General features: G+C 46.8%; 1 protein-coding gene across 1 annotated transcript in view; it reads left to right on the top strand.

Moving 5' to 3' along the window:
* Positions 1-11,302: 11,302 nt before the first annotated feature.
* Positions 11,303-15,220, top strand: part of UNC93A (unc-93 homolog A) — a 26,160-nt gene continuing 22,242 nt past the window's right edge. Inside the window, 1 exon segment of the mRNA XM_007445935.1 lies at positions 11,303-11,389. Coding sequence (XP_007445997.1) covers positions 11,303-11,389 — 87 coding nt within the window.

Raw genomic sequence — 15,220 nt, 5'->3', positions numbered from 1 at the left:
TCTCAACCACTGCGCCACCAGGGAAGCCCTGCCCATCTTTTTATATGCTTATTGACCGTTTGGATAAATGTCTTTTTTAAATAAATGTCTAGTTTTTAGTTTTATTGTCTTTTTATTGTTGAGTTGTAAGAGTCTTTATATATTCTTGATACTAGAACCTTATTAGATACATCATTTACAAGTATTTCCTCCCATTCTGTGTTCTTTTTCACTTTAAAAAAAATCATACTTCATATATACACTAATATATATAAAATGGGTAGCTAATAAGAACCTGCTGTTTAAAAATTAAATAAAATAAAATTCCAAAAAAAATAAAATCATACTTCAGTTCTTATCTTCTGAAGCCAGGATGCTGACCCAGGTCTGCACATCTGGGACTAGGAATGTTGGGATTTCTATCCTGGAACAGGGCGGGGGTCTTGTTTGGAAGCTTCACTGACCTAAAGGTAAATCCAATTCCTTGTGAAATCAGTATCTAATTGATCTTTGAATAAAGCACAAAACGCCCTGTGTCGCAAAATCAATCAAAAATCGCAAGAATTTACTCCACTTGAGAGAAGAGCTATGAAGGATGAGCCCTCTTTTGAAATGAGGCGGTGCCCATCCATTGTCTGAAAACCACTTCTAAACCCAGACCTGCACAGGGACTCCCGAATTCCCGGGGGTCGGTCTGGCTTCCGTTGCCCACTGCTGGCGGTGTCTCCGATGGCAGCCTGGCTAACGGTACCCTTCCCAGAACCAAGTATCCTGTGCTGAATCTATCAATAAATGAGTGGGCCGAGGGAAGGAGAGAGAGAGGAGGCTATACTCTGTCTTCTCCCACACCTCTTGGAGCTTCTCCAGCCCTATAGGTTCTGTTCTCCAGAGAAGGGTTTGATGTGAATCTACTTACAGACTCATGGCACGTAGGTATACATGTGCCTGTATAGATGCGTGTCCATATGTATATATTCTTACATGCATACGCACAGATGCAGGGGATCTTTTTCATTAAAATGATTTCCTACCATTTTTCTTCAGAACCCACGCAATCGTTTTCAACAGAGGTCTTTACAAAACGTTCTCATTTAATGACACCAAGTCCTCTTCCAGTCTCTCTCTCTCTACATCTTGCCAACACATCTTTTCCAAAGAGTTCAGTAGTTCCCAGGTCAGCAGCTGCCCGGGCACCTGCAATTTACAAACAGCTCCTGCCACTTGCTGGAGTGAAAATAGGTGTTACCATGTGATTCCCCAACATCCTATCGAAAGGAGTTATTTCCCCGCAACCAAAAGCAAACCAGGGAAACATCTCAGCGTTCCGAAGCTCTCCAAGACTGAGAAGCCGCGCACTAGGATGGTGACTGGGACTTGAGGAGGTCACAGAGCTAGGTCAAATTGACAGAGGATGGCATTATTTGGTTTGGGGACAAAATTCAAATTTTATAGATGTTTGTGTGTGGTGGACACAAAGGCACAAAATCGTCTTTGGCAATTTACCAACGTAATGCTACATTGCTCCGCCTTTGCCTGTACAGAAAATATAATCGATCAAAAACTACAGCATAGTCATCACTTTTGCCCCCATCGGGCGTCGTGGGCCCATGTGCATTTGGCCCTCGGCTGTCCAAATTATGGCCTCAGATTCCTTAGCTACTCAGCGTTCTGCCGGGCCTCATTGGAACTGCCTGCTCTGATGTGCTGGGCTCACCGCGCCGGGCTGTGAGCTGCAGAACTGGAACGTTCAGTCGCCGTGGAGAGAAATCTGTCTGAGTTTTCATCTGGGGAGCTGAGCGGCTGTATCAGTGGCTTGAGGTTATTCTGCCACTTTGTGGAGATGTGGGGCTGGGAACCGAACAGGACCGCCTCCCCAGACTTTCTATCAGATGACCTGCTTTATTTTGGGATGACACATATCTCCCCTGAATTCGTTTGATTCTTCTCTTTGCTTTGCTATTTCCTGTTCATCCGCTAGTACAGGAGCCCTCGCCATCCCTTCCGTGTGGAGCCCCAGCACCGGGAGGGGTACCTGGCACAGGTGGGCACCCAACAGGCCGCATGCAATGACTGTGAAAGCAGTTCTCTGTCTAGGGCGGCAGAGGGTCCACTGGAAAGGGAAAAGGTTATGCCTTCGGTAAAGGAAAGGTGTGCATGCGCGTGTGCACCTGTGTGCACAGCACTTGTGGGTACGTCTGTGCACGCACGAGTGTGTTCTACCCCAGGAGCCGCCATCATCCCTCTGAATACCATGGGGCGGGGGGCGGTGAAGATCGCCCCCTCTGACTCATTCCACTTTGCAAGGCTGACGGGGCGAGTGAAAGGCGTGGTCGCTGTGGCCTGCTGGCCGCCTCCACCGGGTTCTGAAACCGCACTCCTTCGGATGGACTCGAACCCACAGTCTCTGCCTTAGGTAGGAGGGGCCTTGAACCCGGTCGCACCTCAGCTGGGACTCGAACCCACTATCTTCTAACCGAAACCACACAACTCATCTCAGGCTCTAAATGAAGCTCAGGTTCTTCATGTCCCAGCACAGAAGGAACTCCGCGAGAGGCAAAGGGAGTAGATTTATTAATACAGGACGCTTGCGAGGGACACCAACGGGTAGGTGAGAGGGCTGTGCCCCGAGAACTTAGTGAGCTACTTTTTGTAACCAAAGGAAAAGTGGGGAGGGAGAGAAGACCGCCTGCTTCCTCTTCCTTTGTAAAGATGCTGCAGGAAAATGGGGCACGAGAGGATGGTCACGTCCCAGGTCTCAGGGGGAGTCCCTGGGACTGGCTGCCAAGTGAGGGTCCTTGGCTTGGAGCAGGAAAGAACTCAAGATCAAGCCACAGTCAAGTGAAAGCAGGTTTACTGAGAGAGACACCCGTTCCATAGACGGGATGTGGTCCCTCTGAAAAGGCTAGAGCGCCCCGAGGTGTGGGGTGCTTAGTTTCCACGAACTGAGCAATTTCATGGGCTAATGAGTGGGGTGGTTACTCCAAATCTTTGGGGGAGGGGCGGAGATTTCCAGGAACTGGGCCACCGCCCACTTTTTGGCCTCCTGTGGTTGGCCTGGGAACTGTGATGGCACCTGTGGGCGTGTCATTTAGCTGATGTGTTACCATGAGGGTCTGCTGAGGCTCAAGGTCCACTGGAAGTTGAATCTTCTGCCATCTTGGGCGTAGTTAGTTCTAACCAGTTTATGTCGTCCTCAATGGCTATGTCATTCTTTTAAGGTTGTGCCCTGCCCCTTCCCCTCCTGTCTCAGTTCAACAGAGGGCGTGTGACCTCACCAGATGCCGCGGGGCAGGGGGCTCTGCAGCTTCCCCTGGAAGGTTCTGGCTGCAGAGTTAAGCCTCTTAAATGTCCCAGGTGGAAATGGGTGCTAAGGACCCCAAGGGCAGAGAAGACCCAGAATCTTGTGAGGGCTGGGGGCTGATACCACCTGTGAGTGTTGTGAGGGTGGACTGTTTCATGTCTTTTTCTGGCCCTGCTTCAGCTGAGTTTCCCTCAGGGTCTCTGCTGTCTCTGATAAGTGATGGGAATGAACTAAAGGGTGCTGGCAGAGGGAGGGCTCGGCCTAGAAGAACCCCCGCCCAGCTCCAGCGTCTTTGTCCCCGCCGCCCGTCTCAACGCAGAGGACAGCAGGCGACGCTGCCGCTCCGAGGTTTTAGCTGCTTTGGAAGACTTGCTATGAGAAGACGCTTTCTCAAGCCAGAGTCATGCTAACGTAAATCGCTTTTCTTTTTCTTTTTTCCTTAAAAACAAAACACTGAGTACATTTATTTCCAAAGTGTAAGAATTCCTAACTGAGGCAATAATTTGTTCCATGCCCTAGCTATACATTTTTCATCTTTATGTAGGTGAAAGTTTAATTAATGTATAGGACAAATATGAATTCATTTCGTACTGCTTTTATTAAGAAAGATGTCAGATTTAAATGTCAGGAAAGGCAATATTAATTTTCTTACATAAGTAATTTCTTTAAAAGAGCAAACCATTGATGGGGACTCTCCTTAAATTGAGAGTAATCTCTAGCTTCTTAGCAGGAAGTTTGCTGATTTTAAATGTGATTCTTTAGCACTCAAACCCATGCGACGCGGCTTCTGGTGAACTCGGGTAACAGAACAGTGACACCTAGTGGCTGGTAGAATCACGCCCCATGTCAGCTGTCCCCTGTTCTCTAGAACATTCCATCAATTTCCTATCCAATAAGTGATCATGAAAATTTAAGCAGGTCTACAAAATTGTCTTTTGTCCTCAAAGTTATATGGTCTTGATGTTCATATTGAGAGAGAAATGATCATTGATGTCTTTTGAGTCATTCATCCTCATCTCTTTGGCCACTTGAGGGTTGCCCTGGCCTGGGGTTCACGGCTCTGGGGACACATCACCGATGGTGCAAAAATTGACTGAAAGGTCAAGACACCTTCCAGGGTCCTGGAAATTCCCATGGTCTTCCCATCCCAACCACGTGTTTGCAGGAGTGTGAGTCAGTGGGGACACTCCCCACTGGGTGCCTTTGATTATGAGGAAAGTATCACGTTACTGTCCTCATCACAGTAACAATTTGCGAGCAGTCCCTGTGGACGTTTCTTCTAAGAAGTATTTTGGGAGAGTGATGTCGCCAAGATGTTTTGACATAGGTCGTTCCCGACTTCACTCCCCTCACAAGAAGGGCAACTAACAACATTCGAGAACAAAACAGCTCTGAGACAACCCTAGAACTCTGGACTGAGCCTGCAGCGCCCCTGACCCCAGGGACCAAGAGAGATTGCGTTGCCGGGTAAGAAAGCGGCCACAGGCTGACCGCATTACCCTCCACCAGGCTGGCACAGCACCACGTGGAGAGGCCTCCCCGAGCCCCCGAGCCCCCGGATCCCCAGTGGGAAAAGAGAACCCATGGTGGGCGGGGCAACCTCCCCCTGCCCCCAGCATTGTGGGTCACTTTGCTGGGTGCAGCTCTGCCTGCTTTAGATCCTCAAACAGGAGTTTTACTGACCTAAGAGCTCTATTTGCCCAGGTCCAGGCAAGGAGATGAGTCACAGCCTTGCCCTCTGTGCAGGCTGATTTCCAGCCCCATCTGACCAGAAGGGCTGGCAAGGACTCCTGGAAGCTGTGTGGCCCAGCTGTGCTTGAGCTGAGAGGTAGGGGGAGCTCATGGCTTGCATAGCAAAGCCAATGACTCTAATCAGAGAGCTTGGGATGCAGGTCAGCTTCAGTAGCTTGGGATGCAGGTCAGCTTCAGTAGCTTGGGATGCAGGTCAGCTTCAGTAGCTTGGGATGCAGGTCAGCTTCAGTAGCTTGGGATGCAGGTCAGCTTCAGTAGCTTGGGATGCAGGTCAGCTTCAGTTAAGGAAACACGGAGCTTGCCTGGCCGTAGGGCTGCTTCTCCCACCATGTCTGGGCAGGAAATCTAACCCACAGCCCTGTTCATCGCTGAATACAGCCTTCAGCCTGTCTGGCCAGAGAACACACCCGGAGCACACGGGAGCCGCAAAACCCGTTCAACAGCCCCACGTACAGTGGGACTTGGACACAGAGCACAGCCTGTGGCTTCCCCTGTCTGAAGAGCAGAGCCAGTGGCCTCCCAGATCAGAGATTTCAGTGCACACTCAGACCTGACTTGGGGCCCCAAACAACATGCTATACAGACCCTGGGTCTCGTCCTGCCACCCTGCCAGGGAGGGAAGGTTTTTCATGACCCTATCTACTAATGGATACAGTATCCAGTTCTGACCAGGAAATCCAGGCAACTGTGGTGCCCGTTCTATGACCTCACTTAGGTATGAAACACAAGTCCTATCCCACTGTTCTCAGCCAGTGACATCACACCCCCAATCCCCATCCTCAGAGGTCGAACAGATGCCATGTCCAGAAATAGGCCATAAGAGCAGAACTTTCCTCAAACTCTTTCAGAAAGGCAAAGAGGAGGAAACACTCCTAAACTCACTTTATAAGACCAGCATTATCCTGATACCTATACCAGAAAAGAAGACTACTAGAAAAGAAAACCATAAGCCAATACCCCTGATGAATATAGATGCAAAAATTCTCGGTAAAACAATATCAAGCCAAATTCAGCAACACTTAAAAGGATCATTCACCATGATCAGCTGGGATTTATCCCTGGGATGCAAGGATGGGTCAATATACCCAAATCAGTGTGACACATCACATTAAAAGAATGCAAGAGAAGAATCATTTGATCATCTTAATAGGTGTGGAAAAAGCATTTGACAAAGTTTAACATCCATTCATGATAAAAACTCTTAACACATTAGGCATAGAAGGAACATATCCCAACATAATAAAGACCATACATGACAAGCTCACAGCTAACATCATACTCAATGGTGAAAGGTTGAAAGCTTTTCCTCTAAGATCAGAAACAAGACAAGACGACTCTTACCATTCTTATGCAACATAGTACTGGAAGTCCTAGCCGGGTCAGTCAGGCAAGAAAAAGAAATAAAAGGCATCAAAATTGTAAAGAGAAAAGTAAAATTGTCCCTATTTGCAGGTGACATGATTTTATATATAGAAAATTCTAAAGACTCAACCAAAAAGTCAAATTAATGAATTAAGTAAAGTTGCAGGATACAAACATATAACATATAAAAATCAGTAGTGTTTCTATACAATAACAACAAATCTTCTGGAAAAGAAATAAAGAAATTGATCTCACAACAGCATCAAAACCAATAAAATACTTGGGAACAAATTTAGCTAAGAAGGCGAAGGATTTCTACTCTGACAACTACAAGACACTGATGAAAGAAATTAAAGACATCAATAAATGGAAAGGTGTTCTGTGTTCATGGATTGGAAGAATTAACATTGTTAAAATGTCAATACTATCAAAAGCTGCCTGTAGCTTCAATGCAATCTCCATCAAGATTCCAATGACATTTTTTATAGAAGTAGAAAAAACACTCCTAAAATTTATATGGAACCACAAAAGATCCTAAATAGCCAAAGAAATCCTGAGAAAGAAGAACAAAGCAAGAGCCATCACACTTCCTGATTTCAAGCTATACTATAAAGCTATAGTCATCAAAATAGTGTGGTACTGACATAATAACAGAAAATTAGACAATGGAACAGAATCAAGAGCCCAGGAATAAACCTAATCATATACAGTCAACTAATATTTGACAAGGGAATCAAGAATACTCCATCGTTGGTGCTGGGACCATTGGATATTCACATGTAAAAGAATGAAACAGGACCTATACTTTACACCACTCACAAAAAGTAACTCAAAATGGATTAAAAACTTTAATTAAAAACTTTTAAAACTTTAACTTTAATTAAAGTTTTTAATTCAAGATTCTCACAGACGTGGATCTTGGCAATGATTTTTTGGATATGCCACACCTAAAGCACAAGCAACAAAATAAAAAATAAACAGGTGGGACTACATTAAACTAAAAAGCTTCTTCACAGGAAAAGAAATCATCAACAAAGTGAAAAGACAACTTACAGAATGGGAAGAACATATTTGCAAATAACATATCTGATAAGGGGATAATATTCAAAATATATAAAGCACTCATATAACTCAATAGCAAAAAATAAATAAAATAACCCAATTAAAAAATGGGCAAAGCACCTGAACATTTCTTCAAGAAGATATATGAAAGACCAACAGGTACATGGAAAGATGTTCAACATTGCTAATTGTTAAAGAAATGCAAATTAAAACCACAGTGTGGTATCACCTCACACCTGTTAGAACTGCCATCATCAGAAAGACAGGAGATGCTGGCGAGAATATAGAGAAAAGGGAACTTTCACACACTGTCCGTGGGTATGTAGATTGGTGCAGCCACTATGGAAAACAGTATGGGGGCTTCTCAAAAAATTAAAAACAGAACTACCATTTGGTCTAGCAATTCCACTTCTGGGTATTTATACAAAGAAAATGAAAATACTAACTTAAAAAGATATCTGGGGGGCTTCCCTGGTGGCGCAGTGGTTAAGAATCCGCCTGCCAATGCAGGGTACACGGGTTCGATCCCTGGTCCGGGAAGATCTCACATGCCGCGGAGCAACTAAGCCCATGTGCCAAAACTACTGAAGCCCGCGCGCCTAAAGCCCGTGCTCTGCAACAAGAGAAGCCACCACAATGAGCCATCCACACGCACCGAAACGAAGAGTAGCCCCCCTTCGCCGCAACTAGAGAAAGCCCGTACAGCTAGGAAGACCCAACGCAGCCAAAAAATTAATTATTAGCTAATTAATTAATTAATTAAAATAAAGATAAAATGATACCTGCACCCCCCCAGGCACATAGCAGCGTTATGTACAATAGCCAAGACATGGAAACAACATAAGTGTTTATCAACAGATGAATGAATAAAGTTGTGGTATATATATATATATATATATATATATATACACACACACACACAACATAATATTATTCCGTTTTTTATTATTGTAAAAAATGAGGAAATCCTGTGCTTTGTGACCACATGGATGGACCTTGAGGGCATTATACTAAGTGAAGTTAAGTCAGACAGAGAAAGAGAAATACTGTATGAGCTCACTTATATTGGGAATCTTTTTAAAACATTTAAAAACAAACTCATAGACAAAGAGATCAAACTTATGGTTACCAGAGGTAGAGGGAGGAGGGAGGGGGGGTTGGAGGAAGGTGGTCTAAAGGTACAAACGTCCATTTATAAGATAAATAAGTACTAGTTACATAGTGTATGACATGATGACTATAGTTGGCACTTCTCTTTAATATGAAGGAATGTTATTAAGGGAGTAAATCCTAAGAGTTCTCATCACAAGGAAACTTTTTCTCCTTTTTTCTTTTCTCTTTTCTTTTCTTTTTATTGGATCTCTAAGAGAAGATGGATGTTAGCCGAACCCCACAATACTGCGCAGGTAAATCAAACCATACGCCTTAAGCATATACAGTGATGTATGTCAATTATCTCTCAATAAAACTGGAGGGGAGAAAAGAAACATTTTGTCTTGCTAGAGAGTGAGGTCGACTGAGAACCACTTGTTCATCTAAGATATCCCTCTTAAAATAAAGGGGAGGGCTTCCCTGGTGGCGCAGTGCTTGAGAGTCCGCCTGCCGTTGCAGGAGACGCGGGTTCGTGCCCCGTTTCGGGAAGATCCCACATGCCGCGGAGCGGCTGGGCCCGTGAGCCATGGCCGCTGGGCCTGCGCGTCCGGAGCCTGTGCTCCGCAAATGGGAGAGGCCACAACAGTGAGAGGCCCGCATAACGCAAGAAAAAAAAAAAAAATAAAGGGGAAAAACAGAGAGGGAGGCTGAAACACCAAACATGATTAAAGCGATTATTTTAGTGACTGATTCCTGACTAGAAGAAAGACAGTTAGAGGGACGGGGCAGGGGTGGAAGAGACCAGAAGCAGACCCCCGACGTTCCTTTGCACAAGCTCAGAGCTCCTCAGGAGATACTGGTTGACCGTGGAAAGGGCTGGGTCAGCGGCTACTGGGAGCTGCACACTGGAACCAGTTAGAAAATCCAGAAGATCGTCCGGTAACTTTGAACAGTGAGTAGCAGGAGAAAACCTCAGGAAGGTCTTCTGATATCAAAATGTAAGTCATCTGTGGGTAAAGACAGGTCAAAATTGAAGTAAGCTGGAGTGCCGCTGAAAAACAAAAAGGAACTCAGATAACTGATAACAAGACTGGTGAGAGAAGTGCATATGCTATGCTAAGTATGACATTTCTTTAAATATTGTCCCCACTGATAATTTCACTGAAAGTTAACGTCATCTTAGCTGATTTACATTCACTGGTGATTTCTATGTGCCAGGGCTGTTCCAAGGGCTTTCCCAACGGTTAGCTTCTTAAAATTTTGCAGCCCTCCTTTTTCAAGAGGAGACTGAGGTTTGGAAAGTCACGCGATCCACCTGCGATGGTCCAGCTAAGAAGTTACAGGATTACGGTTAGAACTTCCAGATCTCATTCGTGTCCAGGGTTATCATCCCCTTTCCTAGACTGTGCTGCTCACGTGTCCCTGTAAGTGTGAAAATACATGTTTAGTTAATCCCCCAAACTCTTATTTTCCCCCAAAATGTAATTTTCATAGGAATAAGTGAAGCTGCAAAGGGCAAGAAGTTTATCATGCTATTCAAATGGTAAAGGTTTGCTTCCCTGAGCTGTGTCACCAGCCCGTGTGACATTTACCTACACTGTAAGGTTTGCCTTATTGATCCCAACTAGATGAAAATAACTGATTTCACAGAACCTTGGAAACAATCTCCAAACTCCAAATTTTACCAACAATGGAATAAAGCAACTGAACTAACAATTGGAAACACAAATGCTTTCGCTTGCTTATTGGCTGTGAGATGTGGGGTATGTCTAAACTCTAGACTGGTCCTGTCCAATATGATAGCCACTGGCCAAAGGTAGCTATTTAAATTTAAAATTTAATCAATTAAAATTAAGTGCAATTACGCATTCAGTTCCTCAGTTGCACTAGCCGCGTTTCAAGTGCTCAGAAGCCACGTGTAACTAGTGGCTACTGTATTGGGTAGTGCAGAAAGTTCTCTTGGACAGCACTGCTCTAAACCTGAAATCCGAAACCTCCAAAGTCTTCTGAAGCTCTTTCCTGTCTGATAATGGGTCTAAATTCTAATGATAAGTATCACAGCACTGTCGTAGGACAGCATGTAAAAGTGCTTTGCAAATTATAAAGTGTTATATAATTTTTTTAAATTATTGCAGTGTTGTAAAATCATAGCCTTTGACGTACTAATACTTTGGCCCTTGGATCTTCTAATCATGTTAACTCTTTTTCAGAATTTGAACTATAGATCTTGAAACTGACATTTATACTTTGTTCTTTAAGACTGAAGTGCATTCCAAGTTCTGCACCACTGACAACTTCTCTTAATGAGGAAGGTACCATTTATATGTATGTATGTGTGTGTGTGTGTGTGTGTATCTATAAAGATATACACGTAATACTATGTAATATATATAATTATATAATATACGCGATCATATATATAATATGAAAATCACCACTTTCCTCTAAGGACTATATCTATCAGAAATTAGTAGAAGAATGTTCCAGTCCATATGAGCTGATAAGAGTCCTAATTTTTGCCCAGTTAGAAAGTGATAACTGTGGGTTCCAGAGAAGGTGAATGAGTAACAGCCCCGGGTGCTTCAGTGACTGTCAAGTTCATTAACGCTCAGCAGCCTTAGTGACTGATACACGTCTAACTCAGACTCCAAGACAGAATGTGACTTCTAGGTACTGACTGCTTTTGCTGAACCCTGATTGGTTTCTTTTAGGGAACTACAAATCTCCTGGTGCTTGAAGCTTTTAGGCAGCACGATGGAAAGAAGCCTGAAGAATGTCCTGGTGCTTTCCTTTGGATTTCTGCTTCTCTTTACTGCCTACGGAGGTCTGCAGAGTCTGCAGGTAGGTGTGTACAGTCGTCATGTGATCTTACCTTCTGAATGTCTCTGGGGCTCCAAGAATTCCCGTGGCACAGACAGCAAGGAACGTGGGGTTTCACCCTCCAAAATCCTCTAAAACAAACAGCAGTTTTTATGTGCAGCCCCAACTCCCAGTTCAGCGGGATGGCACAACTGCGGGTGTTTGACCCTCGGACAACGAGAGCTGGTCATGGGTTAGTGATAAAATCCGCTTTGCCTTTGCGTGGGTAAAAGGAGACACAAGACGAATCACTGTGAATTTGTGGTCAGGGGCAGTAATGAGAATTCATCAGAGCTCCTGATACCGCGTAGATTCCTGCTAGATCTTCCCCCGGGTAGTTCCATTTTAAGTCTGATCTTTAACTGTGAATGAAACCCCAAGGAAGCCCCAGGGCTGGTCAGGAGGAAGCAGGCTGTCATCACGCCCTCGTGCTTTCTTCACCAGCTTCGAGCTCTGCGGCCTGGGGGCTGCCACACAGTGACGTATCTGCAAGGTTTCTGATGACAAGTTAGTGTGGTCCTGGAAGGTCTGTCAGTCAGCGACAAGAAGTAGGCGCCTACTGTGTGCACAGAGCTGAACAAGAAAAGCACGTGCAGGGGGCTCAGAATTGGAGGTGCAGGACAAGAGAGGAGAGATTCAAATTTTCTGTCTTCATTGTTACAGTACAAACCCTTTGGACCTGTAGGTTGGACCTGGTGGCTCAGATTCAGCCCTGAATTCCAAGTACATGTTTTCCTCCGTGAAAACATTCAGTCTTTTTTCTGATTAGGGTCACAGAGAATGAAATTTTAGCCCATGGTGATTCCCAGAATGAAGCTGAAGGGGAAGAACAGTCCTCTTTCTTGCCAGGATACTCCATGACTTTGTAGACATTGCTCAGAACGTTGTGATGTTGTAAAATGCTGATGTGTGTGAAACACCTGTTGTGTCATGCTGCCTTGAGCTCACGCTGAATGTAGTGTGTGCTTTCTGGAAGGAGAACATAGCGAGACCATGGACCCATCGGTGACACTGTCCCTACAGAAGCTTGCCCCACCGGAGGAAGTCCCACTGTCGGCAGGTGGGGCAGATCCCCTGAGTTCGGGCGTGACTGACGGGGTCTGAGTTCTCAGGAAGCAGGTGTGATCTGACAGCTGCAGCTGAATGACGGCAAACTGGCCCCCTTGGAAGCCGGGGGAGGGAGTGGGGGGACCCTAGGAGCTGCCAGGTGTCCCTTCTCTCAGGCAATGACTGTGGGACACTGAGGCCACACACAACGTGGAAGCCTCACTCAGGAAACTCTCGGAGTGGCGTCTGTGTGGAGAGAGCAGTGCAGCTGCGGGGAAGCCACATTGGCCTCCACGTTCCCCAGGGCTCCTGGGCTGGGCACTGCTGTCACTGGTGTGGCCTCTTCCTCTCCAGAAGACCGGAGACGTTAGAGAACCAGCCCTCCCACCCTACCGTGGAACTATCCCACCCACCACTCACCGCTGCTCCAGTCCCCGCCCTTATCTGGCCCTATTTCCTCGCCCACTGCTCCAGTACATGTCAACATGTTTTAACTGTCAGTCAGGACTGGCTTCGGGAACAGCAGGTAAGGACAGGGATGGATGTGGCCCTAGGGATGGCTGGATCCCAGCCACGTTGAAGGGACCTGCCAGTCTCCATCACTTCCTCCTGCTTTCATCTGCTTGGCTTCTTTCTCAGGCCCCAGCGAGGCAGCAAAGGTGGCCATAGGCATCCCCAGAGTGCCAGCCCCGGTCTGGATTCGGTCGTGCACTTGCCCAGGACGCAGACACGCATCTACACTGCCTTCCCCACAGCAGACGGTCTCTTATTTATTATTCAGATCTCAATGTGCACATCACACTTCCTTCTCCCCCTTCCCTGTGCCCTGGGTCACTCGTCTGGCTGAGGCACCCCTGTGTGCACGCCAGGTCCTGTGGCGCACACCACACTGTGCCTGTGAGCTCCATGAGGCCAGGCCCTCACCACCCCGTCCATCACTGTATCCCCTGCCTCAGATAGCACTCAGCACTGGATCCAATGGATCCAATCCATTCCCTAGTATGGTGTCTGGGGCTCCTATTGGTCTAGTCTGGCTGGCTGTCCAGCCTCACCTCACCAGAAGAGCTCAACAGCTGTGGCCAAAGCAGCTGAATTCTCCTTGGGGTCCTTTCTCTCAGGATGGGGCCTCTGTAAACACATCCCCTAAACGTCCCTCCTCACCCATACCTCCCGACCTTTCCCTGGTCACCTCCGCACCCTGCAGGTTTCGCGAGGCCTTCACTCCTTCCAGAAAGTCTTCTGACGCCTCTGGACTGGACTTCGTGCCCCTCCAGGAGCTTGGCCCCTGAGCTTCCCCTTGCAGGACTCACTGTCCCACTGCAAGTGGCCTGCTGGAGGCGTCACCGGCCCTGGCAGTCCTGTCCATCACCCGCTCCTGGGTGGTGGCTGGTGGCTGTTGTCTTTCCCTTTTGTATCCCAGGAGCCACAAGTAAGCCTCTGTTGGTCAGTGCTTACAGCCGATCAGTCGATCGACTTGCTGAGTGAGTTGAGTGACCGTCCTCGTTGTTTACATACAGGTCACTCCCATGGGCTTCTCCTTGGGCATGGATTTTGCAGGTTGGCTCTCCTAACACATGGAGAGACAGGTATTTGAACATGGTCATTCACTTAAAAAAAAAAGACATTTGGTTTCGAAATTTGGTTCCCACTTTGGAGATTGAAATCCGCCTTCCTTTCCAGCGGTGGACAGCGGAACTCCATTATAAATAACAAACGTACCTCGCTGCCGACTGGCAGCAGGGCTGTGGGTGGAAAGGAAATTCCAGAGCAGAGCAGAGCAGTGCTGCCAGCCTCTCATTAGCACACAAAGAGGCAAGCTCACTAATACATGAGACCCTAATACATAAGTATTAAGCCAACAAAGGGCCCCGGCTGAGCCAGTTTCCACATTCCACACTCCTAGCAACTGGAGTTAGGAGCAGAAATTTCCAGACAACCCCACTTCAGGCGGACTCTTCAACTTTTGTCTTCCAACCAGACTTCAGAATTTTCACGGGACCAGATGTTCTTGTGTTCAGTTTCAATTAATCAACAAACATGACTAAGTACCTGTTCGGGGCAAGGCACTGGGAGAGATTCAGAAAAAGCAGAACATTCCCTGTGCTCAAGACCCTTGGAGACCCTTGGCACACACTTGAAGAAAGGGCACCATCTGGAAAGAGGATGAAGGCGGTCAGAGTGTGTTGAGGGGTGGAAAGGGAGAGGAAATCCTGGGGTGAGAATACAGCCTATGGGGTTTGGAGTCTCCAGAACAGGAAAGGGATGGTCGGGGACGGCCTCAGAGAGGCCCCCGGCTGATGGGTGGGATCTTCTGTCGACTTCCTGGGGGACCAGGCAGGAAGGAATGGTAATAGTCCTGGCGTTAAAGTCCTGGCTTTGGGGTCATCTGGACTCGTTAGCTGAGTGTAGGATCCTACGCCGTGTGTTTCTTTCCCGCGTGGAGGTAGCAACACCTGTCTCAGCCGCAAAGGAGAAGGAACATAGAAGCTCTTATTCTGGTGTTTGCACTTTGTCGACTCTCTAACGGTGGTGGTTTTCTGAGTTTGGGGCTCTGGCTTCTGCAAGGGAAGAGACCCTGTGTGCGAATTTTTCTTCTCTGGTGTCTGGTCAGTTGTGTGGGGCACAGCGGGGACCCCCTGCACAGTGACCACAGGGTCGGGCTGAGCTGGATGTGGAAGCGAAGGAAACACACGGACAGACCCTTGTGAAGCAAGGTCTGGCTGCGAATAGAAGCACTAGTCTTCTTCCCCGCCCCCTCCCCCTCCC

The sequence above is a fragment of the Lipotes vexillifer genome, unplaced genomic scaffold (genome assembly GCF_000442215.2).
Source record: "Lipotes vexillifer unplaced genomic scaffold, Lipotes_vexillifer_v1.1 scaffold459, whole genome shotgun sequence".
In the NCBI taxonomy this organism is placed as follows: Eukaryota; Metazoa; Chordata; class Mammalia; order Artiodactyla; family Lipotidae; genus Lipotes; species Lipotes vexillifer.
This window is presented reverse-complemented; position numbering and strand designations above follow the sequence as displayed.